The 14,178-nt window shown below is 59.3% G+C and overlaps 1 protein-coding gene across 1 annotated transcript in view; it reads left to right on the forward strand.

Moving 5' to 3' along the window:
• ADAM33 (ADAM metallopeptidase domain 33) overlaps window positions 1-14,178 on the forward strand; it is a 35,293-nt gene that overhangs the window by 3,978 nt on the left and 17,137 nt on the right. The window contains exons 2-3 of the mRNA XM_009290720.2: window positions 10,039-10,115; window positions 13,848-13,921. Of these exons, the coding sequence (XP_009288995.1) occupies window positions 10,039-10,115; window positions 13,848-13,921 (151 nt within the window). The remainder of the gene's footprint in view (window positions 1-10,038; window positions 10,116-13,847; window positions 13,922-14,178) is intronic.

Below are 14,178 nucleotides of genomic sequence, written 5' to 3' on the forward strand. Positions count from 1 at the left end.
CCCCCGGACGGCAGAGACACCCCTCGTCTCCCCATCCCGCGCCTCCCTTGGGTCCCCGCAACCGTCCCAGCGCCGGGCGGTGGCACCTTGAAGGGGAGATGGCTGTGGCTTGCGCTGCTGATGCATGTTTTGGGGTGAAAGTCGGCTTTTTCTGTTGTTGAGGAAATACGTTACTTTCCCCCAAGGTTCCTATCACTTTTCAAATAGGAGGAGTGTGTGTGTGGGGGGATGTTTGCCAGGTTGGGTTCAGCCTCCTGTAGTCTCTCTTCTCCATCCCTAACTCCTTCCACAACCCCACCAAGAAGCCGGGGCTGCTGCTTCTCCACACAAAGCGCAGTTTTTATTGTTATTTTTTTTTACTTTCGAGCTTTGCTGGGTTCTCTGCTGCTGCTGAAAAGAAGTTTTCCAGCAACTCCGAGAGAGACCCGTCCGAGCCGCGCAGCTGGGAGAGGGACGGGGAGGGCAGTGGGAGCCAGAAACCTCTGTTTGGATTAAAGAGGAGAGGAGGAGCAGACGGGAAAGCTGCCCGCTTCGGCTGGAGCCTGGGCGCTGCGGGGCTCATCTTCGGGCTCGGGCAGCCCCCAAATGCAGGGCTGCCCGGCCGCAATGGTGCAAACATCCCAAAGGCCAAAGCAACGCTGCTCCCGGCGCAGCATTCCCAGAAGGGGCTGGGAATGAGTGTGTTTTCCAGGGAAAAAAAAGAGAAGGGGTGGGTGGGAAACCCTCTCTGCGCTACATTTGGGTTTATTTGACTTAGATTTTTAAGGCCTTATCTCATGCTCTGAGTCTCTCTGATTCCCAGCAGAAGCTATAGTCAAAACAGCGAGAAGCTTAATATAATAACCAAGAGGTTTTTACGACGTGGCCCGAAGCCCAGCCCAGTAATCCGGGCAGAACGGCTGCCCCTCGTGTCCCATCCTCTCCCCAGACAGCGTGGGAGAAAGACGGGCTTTGCAGCAAGCCGGGAGAGGCAGCGTCTCCCTGCCCTTCTCCCTCTGCGGCAGCCAGCGAAGAAAAAATAGGGGTGGTTTTTTTTTTTCCCCTTTCTCTGTAATGGGGAGGCAGCAAACCCCGCTGGAGCCGCTCGCCCTGCGTGGCTGAATGCAAGTCGCATCGCAGCCGTGCCTCAGTTTCCCCACCAGAAAACGAGGCTTATGTACGGCTGGGGGGTTGGAGGGCCTCGCTAACGCTTTTGGAGGAGGTGAGGAGAAGGAAATTGGGATCGTGCCACCACCTTATCTGCAGTTATTCCTGGAATCTGATTACATGCTATATATAATGAAAGCTGATTAAATGCCACTGTGCGATAGCGCCGGGCGCGTCCTGGGGCCTGGTGGGACAGACGTGGCCGGGCTGGGTAGGTCAATCACATTAAACACTCAATCTGTAGTTCCCAACCAATAACTCCATCTTTTGTGTTTTTTTTTTTTCTTTTCAATAACTTCATCTTTCCTCAAGCCAAATCCCCCCAGATCGTTGCATGGGGAACCAAAACAAGCATATAAAATTATTATAAAGCCATAAGTCCTGTTATTCCACTCCTTTAGTAAATAACTTTGCCCTTTGCTGGGGAAGGTTATTAGATCCAAGCTTTCACTGACAACATTTGGCTTGGCAAGGTGGTCCAGCCCTTGACATTTTTGCTAGATCTCATCCCCTCTCCGCAGCATCTTCAGATTTTATTTTTTTTCCCTGTTGTTGTCCAGGCTTAAGTCATCAGTAGCTGCTCGCTCTGCTGCAATCAAATACAGCCACATTGTTTAGGGGGGAAAAAAAAAATCTTAGAAAGTCTGCCTGTCTCTAATCGAGCCAAGGAGTTGCTTGTACTGCTCTGCCTGGGGGAGTTGGGATGGCTCAGAGAAACCCGTAACTTGCTGCAGCTATTTTAGAATCACAGAATCATAGAATTTTAGGTTCTCTGCTCCCTACTCGAGCCCAGCTCTGGCTGGAAAGATGATGCCTCGATTTCGGGGTGATCGAACGCGCTTCCCCATCCCGTAAATGACGATGATCAGTGGTGTAAAAGCACAAAGCCAAAACCAAAGAAGGCAAAAAAAACCCTGTTTGTGTGATTCAGGAGAGATGGAGTGGGTGGGAGGATGCGCTGCTGCCTGCTGCCATGCTGCCTGCGCAGCCCCTGCCCTCGCCCCGGGCTGGGGTGCTCTGGGGGTGCTCGATGGGGTTTGCCTGGGCTGGTTGGTGACGGCCAGGCTGCGAGCGGGGCCAGGGTGGTGCCACTCATGTGCTGGCTGCTTCTCCAGGGCGGGTTTTAGGGGATTTAAGCCACCGGTTTGGGACCTGGGTGGGCAGCGATGCTCCTGGGAGGCTTCCAGGAGCAAGGCTGGGCCAGCGATGAGGGTGCTGGCCTGGGGAGGGGGCGATGCTTTGGCTTCATGCTGGTGTCCATCCCCCAGAAACACCGAAGAGGTGGCGCTGGATGTTGGCCGGAGTCCTCAGCTCTGTCCCTTCCCCCCATTTCTCTCTTGATGTGGCCGTGGAGGAGCTCCTGCTCTCAGGCGCTTGCAAGGTCTGTTCACGCGCTCACCAGGTCTTCTCCTTCCCAGGGCCACCATCCCACGGAGAGCGGGTCACCCCACACTGGCTCCTCAGGGGCCGTACCAGACGAGCCGTCAGCCTGGATGAAAAGGTAAGGGCAGAGACGGCTCCTGTCCCCTGCACCGCACGGCCGGGTCCTGCACCCAGAGGTCTTCATGGTGGGACTCGGATGGAGTTTGCAGGTCCCACGAGCAGGATGTCGAGTTTGTAGGACCCGTTACCCTGTTCAGGTGATGAACAGGGAAAGCAGAGGATGCAACAGCGTGTTAATTAAATGTGGTCTTAACTATTGGGCAGTAGGAAGGATGGCCAAGAGCTATAGGGTGAGCGGAAAGGAGCCAGGCAGTTTGGAGAGAGGAGATGGAGGTAATTCGTCAGACTGATGGTTTGGCCAAGGTAGACAGACCAGCAGCATTAGCTAAAGGGAAAGTGCTGCAGGATTTAAGAGCGATGTTCTTGGGAAGATGGCGGAGAAGCTGGGCACGGGCTGCCGGGGGGAGAGGACATCTCTTCCCAGGGCTGCTCTGCTGGCTGTCGCACCCTCCCTGCCACCCCCGCCGTCTCCAAATCCACTTTATGAGATGCTTGTGGTGACCCTCGCCTGGCTTTGGCGCCTTGCCCAGCTCTGGGGTCAACCGGCTCCGCAGCTGCCCATCGGCCGCAGCAGCTGGTCCTCGTACCCAGCAGCTGGGAGGGTCTCGGGGGCTGTGGTCTCCTTCAGGGCAGATCAAATCGCTTCCCAGCAAAACAATCACCAGTACGGATGGTTGTGGGAAACCGTTGTGTTTTGGGGCTGAGCAGATTCGCTGCTTAGAAGACTTAGTGCTGGGAAGTGACCTTCTCTGGTAGCATCTCCCTGGATGAGGATGCAGCTTTGAAGCCACCTGAGATACCTCTAAGTGTATCTCCTTGCTCCAGGCAGGAGATACCGAGGGGGGGAGTCAGCCCCACTTCCCGGCAGCGAAAGTGGAGAGGGCCTTTCTGCTGCCCTGCCTCCTCCGAGGGGCTGGACGATGTCTTTTCCCGGGGGAAGCAGGAGCATCGCTCCCATCAATGCCGGCTGCTGGGAATCGTGCTTCTCCGGTAGCTGAAATAGCCCATCGCTTTGGGGATGCTGTGGTCAGCCTGCAGAAATGTCCCCTCCCTTCTTAGCAGCCCCGAATCGGTCTGTATTTAGGTTGGAGGGCACTTGAGATGGGAGGTTTATTTTGGGCAGTGGGAGGTTTATTTATACTCTCGCTAACACCCCGCTGCCCGAAACTGTGCTGGGTGGGTGCAAATCGCAGGCGCGTGGGGGGTTTCGGGAGTCGCCGGGGGACCTCAGGGCCGGCAGGGCTGGCACGGCCACTGGTCGGGGACGGTGTAGCTGGGCAGGTCCCGGAGTGTTTTCTGGCATCTGCTCTGCCTGCGCTGGCTCCAGCCAGCCCGAAACAAGGAGGCTCCTGTTCCTCGGAGGGAGGGGAAGGAGGGGAGAGGGAGGGTGGTCGCAGCCGGGAGTGGGGAGGCTTTGTGGGGGAAGGATGGTGGCAACCAGACAAAGGATGGGGTAGGGGCGAGCAGGCTCCCAGCTTGTGGACAGAGCCCCAAACCGGCCCTTTTTGTCCCGGTACTGCTGACGTGTGTATTTTTAGGATCAATTTAGTCCACCCCATCCCCACCCCGTCCTCCTGCCCTCCAGCAGAGATCCTGGAAATAAATACGTCTGTGTGATTGCTGCCAGCCCGCTCCGTTTGTCCAGGCATGGCTGGCTTTCGGGGCGGGAGTCTGTGAGGAGGCAACATCCGAGCATGTGAAATGACGGGTTCAAGCGTGGTGACCGCCCTGAGGCTCCTTCATCCCTTCCCCGGGGGCTGCTCCTCCGTGCAGCGGGTGGGATGCTGCGGGGTGGCCCGTGCCACGGTCCCGGGGGACATCACCACGTCTCCTTTCCCTCCTTCTGGAGGAGCGAGGTCAAGCCGATGGGAAGAGGAGGAGGATGGCAGCGGTGGCCCTGCGGTCCCGTTGTGTGCAGGCTGGCACGGCGCTGGGCGGGCCGGACCCTGCCTCCCCGCTCTACACCCTCCTCTCTCCTATTGTTCAGGGCTGAACTCCCCGCGGGCTCGACGGCTCCCGGCACACATGGAAGCGATTTTGGAGAGGCCGGGGAGGAGGTCGTGGGGACCCTGATTGCAAACAGCTCCCTTGTTGCTGCCAGCTTGGGGTGGGATCCTGCCCCGCTGCTGCCGGCATCCTCCTCCTCCCGCTCCTTCCCCCCCCCGGCTCAGGGCAGGGAGCGAAGGCTGCCAGAGCTGACCGTGGGCTTTTCCAGACCTTCGGAGCTGGAAGTGGAGGTTGTGCCCAGCATCCTAGCCCAGGCGACTCACCAGCATCCAGCCCCCGAGGCACGGGAGTCCCCTGTCCCCACCCTGGGGACCCACCCAGCCTGTCGTGTTGCCTGTGGTGCTCCCTGCCTTATTTCTTTCCCTTTGTCATTGCTTTTCCAAGCATGGTTTCTCGCTGCAGTGGTTTTAAACTGAAAGAGGGTAGGTTTAGATTGGACACAAGGAAGAAATGTTTTACGATGAGGGTGGTGAGACAGTGGATCAGGTTGCCCAGAGAAGTTGTGGATGCCCCATCCCTGGAAACATTCCAGGCCAGGTTGGATGGGGCTCTGAGCAACCTGATCTAGTTGAAGATGTCCCTGCCCATGGCAGGGGGGTTGGACTAGATGATCTCCAAAGGTCTCTTCCAACCCAAACCATTCTGTGATTCTGTGATTCTATAAATCGTGAGGACTGAGGAACACCCAGGCAGAAGAGCCCCTCAGCCTCCCTCCGGGTCACTCCTGGCACCCCGTCCCTGTACAGGAACGCACCTTGGCACCAGTGGAGCATCCTTCCACCCACTGCTTCCCCTCGCACTGTGGGCTCATCTGCTGGGTCCCTGGAGCAGCCAGTGTCACCCTGTCCCGGGCTGGGACATGCCTGTCCCCTTCGTCCTTGCTGACGAAGGCTTGGAGCATCCCCTCCGGTCGCGGTTGGGGTGTGATACGCCACCCCTCCCCTGGCCCCGTGGCACGGGCCCCTCCCCTGGGAGCATCACGTCCATGTGGGGTCACAGCCCTGCTTTGGGAGGAGGAAAGGCGGAGAGAACCGCCCGTGGTTTGGGGGCGAGCTGCAGGTGCCAAGGACGTGCACTCCTGCAATCTGTTTCCTGCAGGGAAGCCCTTTTCCCTTGGCAACGTGTGGCAGGACTGAGCAAACCTTGACGTGGTCCCTGAGCCAAGTTTGCTTCGAAACAACCAAAATCCTGCCTCTGCCTCCAGGGCCTGGATTACCCTGGTCCCTCCGACTTCCCTGGAGCTGGCTGCCCCCAGGATGCTTTTTCGGTGAGCAGCTGGAGTGAGAGGTTTGTCCTTGAGCTCTTGGATCCTGATCCCGGTGTGCACTTAGGACAAGGCACTGCAGTCCCCAGGCTGTGCTCTTCAAACCCTAACTCTGCTGCTGGGATCCAGCTGCCTGGGGAGGACCTGGCTCAGCCATGATGCTCCAGCTGCAAAACCCATCACCAAATCCTCTACGGAGCATCTCCTGGTGACTCTGATCCCCGTCTTCCTCGTTACATCCGGGCTTGCATGCGCTTACTTAGGAAATCAGGGCTTGTGAGACCTGCCCGAGCAGATGGCCGGGCTGTGATTTGAATGTGGCTTTTGGATTTTGGCTTAACTAGTGATTTCCCAAGGAGCTCGGCGCTCTCTGAGCCTGCTCCTAGGCGAGCCGCTCTCCTGCAGGGCAGGAGGAGCTTTCCAGCAAGGGCGGAGGAGGGAGCCTGGGTGAGGAGGATGGCCAGGAGCCGTGGGGAAACAAAGATCGTCTTTCCCCTCAAAGAGCAATGCAAACCCCTTGGCCTCAGCTCCTCTGCAAACATTGCTGCGGTTTTTCTGATCAGCGGATTGAAAAAGTAAAATAGACTCGAACTCGGCCCAGTGGGTCTTCTGGGCTGCTCGTGGGCTGGGTCCTGGCCAGGGCAGATTCATCCCAGCTGCTCTTCGCCTCTCCCAGCCCAGCCCCTGGGGGGACTGGCTTTGCTGGGATGTCCTGGAGAGGGGCCACCACCTCCACATCCAGCCAGGATGCCTCCTGGCTCCGCTGGCTCCGTGGTCACTGGAGAAAGGGGGTGGCGGCGTTTGGATGAGGGAGGAAGATGCTGGAGCCTGGGAAGGTGCTGGAGCTTGGGATGATGGCTTTAAACTAAAGGGGGGTAGATTTAGGCTAGGTAGAAGGAAGCAATTTTTGACGCTGAGGGTGGTGAAGCACTGGCCCAGCCAGAGAGGTGGTGGATGCCATGCCCCCGGAAACATTTAAAGTCAGGTTGGACCCCATCCCTGGAAACATTCCAGGTCAGGTTGGACGGGGCTCTGAGCAACCTGATCTAGTTGAAGATGTCCCTGCCCACGGCAGGGGGGTTGGACTAGATGGCCTTTAGAGGTCCCTTCCAACCCAAACTATTTGATGATTCTATGATTCTATGATGCTAGAGCCGAGAAGGATGCTCGAGCCTGGGAAGGTGCTGGAGCCTGGGATGATGCTGGAGCCCAGGAAGATGCTGATCCCTGCTCATTCCTGGTGCACAACGTCTTGGCTGGCAGCTCTTGGGGACCCAATGGCCTGCCAGTTAGGCTTAAGGCAAAATTATCAGTGTTTAATTAATGCAATAACCTTTCCTGGCCTTAGAGTTGTGTTATTTGACTCCTGACTGGCACGAGTGGTGCTCACACCCTCCTTCTCCCTCACCTTACTCGTCGCTATTTATTTCTCCAGGGGCTGAGCTGGTTTCAGCCCACCCCAGCTGAAACCAGGATCAGTCCCCTGCTGCCCACGTGCTCTCAGGGGAAAGTGAGGCACAGGGAAGGGGAGAGCTTGCGATGTACCACCTCGCGGGGGTCGGACACAGATCCCATGAGCAGCGGTTTGTTTTCCAGCCTTCGGCAGCCTGGGAGACGGGACGGTGTGTGCACGGGGAGCAGCGAACGCCGGGATAACCCTGCACACACACGTGTCCCTTTAAGACGGCAGCTGGGAAAGAGCATTTTGCCAGTAAAGGCCCTTAAGTCAAGGCAGGGAGTAATTGCTGGGGAATTCAAAACTGGGAAGGAGCCGGCAGGGACTTGGGGAGGAGGAGGAGGAAGAGGAGATGGGCTATGGGGAGAGGGTGTTAGGGAGATCAGAGTCAGGGAGAAACAGGCTTGAAAAAAGGGAGGGTGAGGCAGGGGAAAGAAGAGAAGCGGCAAGAAAAATGTACAGACCATGTTTGGCCAAGGAGTGATGTTTGTATAAGATCATGTTCTAAAAATACAGCCCGTTCCCACCATTGCTGAAGGAGGGGAGCCCTCTGCCCCGGCTTCCTCCTCCCTGCATCACACAGGGCCCCTTGCCGGGAGCGGGGACCGTGGCCGTGCCGCAGCCGTGCCGTGGCCGTGCCGAAGGGGCTCGCCGGGAAGCAGCAGGGCCTCGGACTCGGCTTGCTTTGCTGTTGTTCTTTTTTTTTTTTAAAGTGCTGTGTCTAGTCTCCTTTTTTGGAGCTGGGAAGACGGTGTTGGAGGCAGAGGGGGGGCTTGGCCAGCTCCACTCCATCACCATGTCCCCGTGCTGCCACGGGCTGGGGTGACTGGCACCTCCCTGTCCTCGGGAAATGGCCCCGTGGGTCTCCTTGGGGCCAGAAGCATCCCTGTGGCCAATTTGAGCAGCTTAACGGGGTCCCTCCATCCCTGGAGCTCAATTTGGGGTGGACCTGCAGGAACACCCATCCTGGGAGCATAAACCCCATGTCCTGGGGGGCAGCAGCAGTGGTACCTGGCTGCCCTGCACCCAGAAATGCTTTGTCCCGTGATGCTGCCCCTTAAAAGCATGATGGTCCCCAGGAGGGTGGCCCTGGGGCTGCCAGGCTGGAGGTCCCCCAGCATCCCTGGTGCCCAGGACATGGGGTGGGGACCAAGGTACATGAGGAGCAAAGCCTTGCCTGCCATCTCCATAGGGATGAGAGGGGACAGCAGGATTTGGCCTCTGTTTTAGCCCAAGCTGGGAATCACCCAACTTTACCCCCGCCCCGCTGCATTCCTGGTGACCGGCTGCAAAACCCCGTGATGCTAAGAGCAGCCGAAGCCAGAGCCTTGTGGGGACGGCTCCTTCCTCTCCCCTTTCCTTCCAGAGCTGGGAAAACCTCGCCAGCTCACGGCCAGGGTCCCAGGCCCCGCAGCAGATCCCGAGCATGGGGCCGAGGGCTGGCAGCCCGCCGGGCTCCCTGCATCCGTCATGGATGGGGAGGGACCGAGCGAGGGAGACAGAGCCAGCCATGCCGACCGGGCCGTAAACAGAGACAGGGAGATGCTTTTAGTGTCCCCAGCGCTGGAGCCGGGGAAGGGATGTGGGGACATCGGAGGAGGGCAGCACTTCTGGGCTCCGGCCCATCCCGTCACGTGCAAACGAGCTGTGCTGGTGCGGATCCCTGCACCGTGTTCCCATTTAATGCCCTCCAAAGTGAGGGAGTGAGTAAAACCGCTGGCATCCTGGGGAAGCTGAGTCAATCATTTCCTCTTGCTGCCCTGTGGTATTTTTAACGGTGCAGCTATCAGGTGCCTGGGCGGTTGCTATTTATTTCCGTACACCACAGGGGTGCACGCAAGTGCCGACCCACCCAGGGACCAGCCTCCGCAGGATCCGGCTCAGGATCTCCGGTGGGATGGAGCGGCGGTGGGACAGAGCAGACAGAGACTCCGTTCGGGATGCTCGGGGCAGTGCTCCCGATCCTGTATCCCATATCGGTTCTCTCTTGCTACCTTTCGCTGGGGGAGCTGCCAGCAGAGTTGGGATTTGCTTTCTCACCCCCGCTCTTGTGGGGTGAATCCCAGAGCGAATCCTCTTTTATCTGCTGCTATTCATGGGAAATCAAGCAGAAGGGTTTATTTCTCGCCTTCCACGGGCTCGCGACAGGGGATGGAGTAGGTGGAGTAGATCCACGGAGGAGAGGCTGGGATGTGCCCTGAGCAGGGGAGCAGAGGAAGGTGCTGGGGACAGGGATTGGCCGAGGAGATGGTTTCTGGTGGGAACAGCACGGGGTGCCCCCTGGTCCATTGGGAGCTTGAATCGAGGGACTGAGCTTTTGGGAGGTGAGAGGTGGTACGGGTCAGTGGGGAATGTCCCATGCAGAGTGGCTGGGGATGCTCAGGGACCTCCTGGCCCCCGTGTCCCCACTCATGCCGGCCCCTGCCCTGTGGCATGCGTACTCTCACTGCTCCTGCTGCATTTTTGCAGTTGGAAAAGCAGCTCCTGCTTTTCCAAACAGGCATGGTGCTCAAAATCCATTGCGCCTGCTGCCCTTTGTGTTGCTAATGGAACAGTAGGTCCTACAATAATACAGGCAGGCAGCAGGATGGACAGGCACCCGGCTGGCAGCGTCCTGGGCTCTGTCTTTTCTAACCCCGTCCCTCCTTTGTTTCTTCCGTAGGTGCCGGCGCCTGCCCAGGCAAAGGTGGCTGTGATGGCCGAGGGCAGAGAGCTCATCCTGGTGCTGGAGAGGAACCAGTAAGTGTCGGGGCTGGGACTGGGGAAGGGGCCTTAGGTGTCCCTGGCATGGTCCCACCTGGAGCGGTAATATCCTGGCCGCCCTGTCCTGGCTCTCCTGCCTGCAGGGGAAGGGACCGCCCGGTGTGGCTTCCTGCCGGCTGCGGCCGATGCGGCAGTTTGGGCTGAAATGCTCCTTTTTCCACGGCCCACACCCGTGTTGTGCAAGAAACAGCCTTGGCTGGATGCCGCGGTGCAGGACCCAGCGCAGGTGAAGGCTGCGTGGGGTGCTTAGGGGATGGAGATGTGCCAGGCAGAGGGTCAGCGGGACGGGGGGCTCTTGGGCTGCCATCCCTGCTGGTAGGGCTAATCCTGTGAGGTCTTTGGAGGTATCTCATGGCGGGCAATGCTGACTGCTGGCGGTGATTTGGAAACCTCTGCTGCTCTTCTGCTGGACTTGTCTGGGGGTTGGCAGCCTGGCACCATTCCTGGGTGACCTCGCCATGTAGCCTTGCTCGACCCTTTCTGGGCTCCTTCTTTGGTTCGGCTTGGGTGCAGGTGCCAGCAGCATCTGTCCCCTGTGACACTCACCCAGCCTGGCAGCCCTTTGTGCTGGGGCTGGAGCAAGGAGAGCAATCATCTCCATCTCCTGCGCTGCTCTTCTTGCCCCTCTCACCTGTGGCATTTGTCCCTTTTTGGGTTCAGGTCCCTCCTGGTGCCAGGCGGCCCCGTGGCGGAGCAGGGCAGAAAGCTGATCTCTGCAGGACGGGCTTCTGCTTCCACTTCTGCTTCTCACCAGCAGCTGTGGGTGGCTCGTGCCTGACAGAGCCCTCTTCTTGCTGCTGTTTGGGTACGAAAGCAGCCACCACGGTGTCCCCTGAACAGCCCTGTCGGGCAGCAGGTCCCAGCAACCTGCAGAGGGGCTTTTGGTGTGCGGGAAAGAGAATCGGGGGGTTCCCGTGCACGTTGTGTTTTAGGACTGTGGGCAATGGGGGGGTTGGCAGTGGGGGTTGAAAGCTCATGTGCAAAGCTTAGCCTTGTTTCTAGCTGGTGCACCAGGCCTGGAGATGTTTGTATGTCTTCTCATGACCCTAATTCTGGCTTGGTATCACTTTGCCATGCTGAAGGGATGAGTGTGGCCAGGAGGGGTGAAGAGCATCGCTGGTGGCTGTGGTGCCTCTGGCAGGACTGGAGGAGCGTGGGGCATTGCACGATGCTGAGCTCTGGATGAGGGCACAGTGAAACAGATGAGGGGGTTGGTGGCAGCAAAAGGGAGCTGAGCACCCAGGGCAGTCCATGGCACCGAGGATCATCCATGGCACCCAAAAGCATTCGTGGCACCCAGGACTGTCCGTGACACTCAGGACCGTCTGTGGTACCCAGGATCATCTGTGGCACCCAGAACCGTCTGTGGCACCCAGGACTTTCCATGGCATCAAAGAGCTTCCATAGCACACAGGACCATCTACGGCACCCAAGACAGTTCATGGCACTCATGATAGTCCATGGCACTCAAGATCATCCATGGCACCCAGGATAGTATGTGGCACCCAGGACAGTCCGTGGCACCCAGGACCGTCCGTGGCACCCAGGACCACCCATGGCACCCAGGACAGTCCATGACACCCAAGACATGGCACCCAAGACTGGCTGTGCCTAGTGGTTGTGTCTGCTGGGGAGACCAATGCAGCCCTGGCCATCTACACTGCTGTCTTGTGCCAGGTGGCAGGGCTGCCTTAGCCCTGCTAGCTCATGGGCCAGTGAGGCCATGCTAGACCTCAAATCTTCTTTCTTCTGGTACGGGGAGACGTGGTCGGCCTCCAAAACCATCCTTTGTGGTGTTTTCCAAGAAGGCCTTCCCTTGTGCTGGAGGAGAATGCACATCTCCTTGCCCTTCCTTCCCCGGGGCTCCTGGTCCTTGGCCTGCCCTGGAGAGGACATCCCAGTGGTCTGAGCTGTGCTGGGACTCACTGTGCCCCCAGTTGGGGGATCGGCTCAACCCTCCCAGTTCCCCCTATTCCCCAGGCATGGCATAGAGGCTTTTGCCTGTCTGCTGTCCTCAGCCGACCCGTCCCCATCCCTGTCCCCATCCTGCACGGGCAGCTGCCCAGCTGCCCCCGTGCTGGCTGGGCACTTGTCTTGCCAGGCTGCCCACGGGTCCCTGTCGAGGACCCAGGCTGAGCTCCTGTCCTTTCTCCGCTGTTACTGGAGTTACTGGTGCCAGGCACCCACTCACAGGCGGGTTGCAAAGGCGGGAATGTGCCCACAGCGACATTTTTGGGGCCAAACTGGTTGCAAAATGGAAACCAAGAGGCGGGAGGGCTATTCTGGGGCCGGCTGCTTGGTTTATTTTCTTCTGCTGCAGAATAAAACCCCTGGGACGGGGCCAAACCCCACAAATCAAGGGCCAAACTGTCAGCAGGGGGAAAACCCAGCCCTGCTTTGTCCTTCTTTGGGTGGCCAAGACCCCTGCATGCACGCTGTCCCTGAGGTTACCTGCTGTCCCCATGGTGGCTGCAATCTCGTGGTAGGGTGCCCATCACCCTGGCATCTGGACAGGGTCATGCAGCCTTCGGCGGCGTGGGAAACCCCCATCCCTTTCCCTTCTCTCCCACCACCCGTGGGGTCATTTCGGTCTAAATCCCCCCCGCCTGCTCCCTGGGACCCCCAGCCCCACATGCTTACCGGTTGCAAGCTCAGCTCTGACTCTTCCCCGCGGCAGGAAGCAATTTGTCAGCGTGGGACGGGGCTGTGTCATGGGCGGCCCCGGGACCGGCCTTGGTGGGAGATGGCCGGCAGCTGGGGGGAAGCCGAGGCACGCGGGGTGAAGGCAGGGGGGTGCAGGCTTTGCTAAAAGCAGCCTGAGCTTTCTCACGATCACCTCTGTTTTTCTGGGGACCCCCCCCGGCCTGTTGCTGGGGTGTTGCTTCAGGAGCATCACGCTTGCTGTGCCGTGAGCGAGGCGAAGTGACATGCCTGGGGCTGGAGGGGGTGGCTGTGTCAGAGACCCCAAACCTCCCAAGTCCTCGGCTGGACCCCGAGTACAGGGTTAATCCCTTCTTCTCCCAGCGGGATCCTTCCCTCTGGGGACTTTGGTAGTGCCAAAGCGGGGTTTGGTCCCTATGGAGAAGCTGTCACCCTGCCTGGCTGCTCGTCCTCGGTGGTGGTGAGGTGACCCCTGAACCAGGGGGTGGGTGGGCAGCCGGGCTCCTCCTGTGCAGGTCCCCTCTCCCAGACGAGCAGGACCTCGAAGAAGTATGGGCAGCCCCTTCCTTGCTGAGACACAAAGGGGGACGTTGGACTGTGATTTGTGTCCTCGCTGGCCGTGGGCAACCGCTGGTCGGGTGGCCGGCCCTGACAAAGTGGCGATGGCTGCCCTGCCAGCTCCGCTGCCCAAAGCTTTGCAAAGCGGGGCTGTGAACGGGGACCATGCAGACGGCTCAGCCCTGCATGTCTGCCCAGGGCTGGGCACGGAGGCTCGGCATGTCCCTGTGCTGAGACACCCAGAGCAGCTTGAGGGTCCTCACCCCTCTCCCCTCTCCTCTCTCCGCAGGCTGCTCGCGCCGGGCTACACCGAGACGCAAGACGCAGTGGACGGGCAGCCCGTGACGGTGGCCCCCAACCACACGGTGGGCGCTGGGGGGATGGGCTTAGCTCACCTCTGTTTTTCGGGGTGCCTCGGCATGTCCCTGTACTGAGACACCCAGAGCAGCTTGAGGGTCCTCACCCCTCTCCCCTCTCCTCTCTCCGCAGGCTGCTCGCGCCGGGCTACACCGAGACGCACTACGCCGTGGACGGGCAGCCCGTGACGGTGGCCCCCAACCACACGGTGGGCGCTGGGGGGATGGGCTTAGCTCACCTCTGTTTTTCGGGGTGCCTTGGCACTTGGGATGAAGCCAAAGCCCCACCGGGATGAGGCGCGGTGTTTTCGCTGGCAGCATCCCCGGCGCCTGTCGCGGGAGGAATGCAGCAACACGTGGCTCCTGTATCTCTTGGCCGCGATACAGCACCTCGGGAAATAAACACAGGCAGCGCCGGGCTTGAGCAGTCCTCGCTCTCCCCGACGTACCCCCCCCCCCCGGCC

The sequence above is a fragment of the Aptenodytes forsteri genome, unplaced genomic scaffold (genome assembly GCF_000699145.1).
Source record: "Aptenodytes forsteri isolate BGI_AS27 unplaced genomic scaffold, ASM69914v1 Scaffold236, whole genome shotgun sequence".
NCBI lineage: Eukaryota > Metazoa > Chordata > Aves > Sphenisciformes > Spheniscidae > Aptenodytes > Aptenodytes forsteri.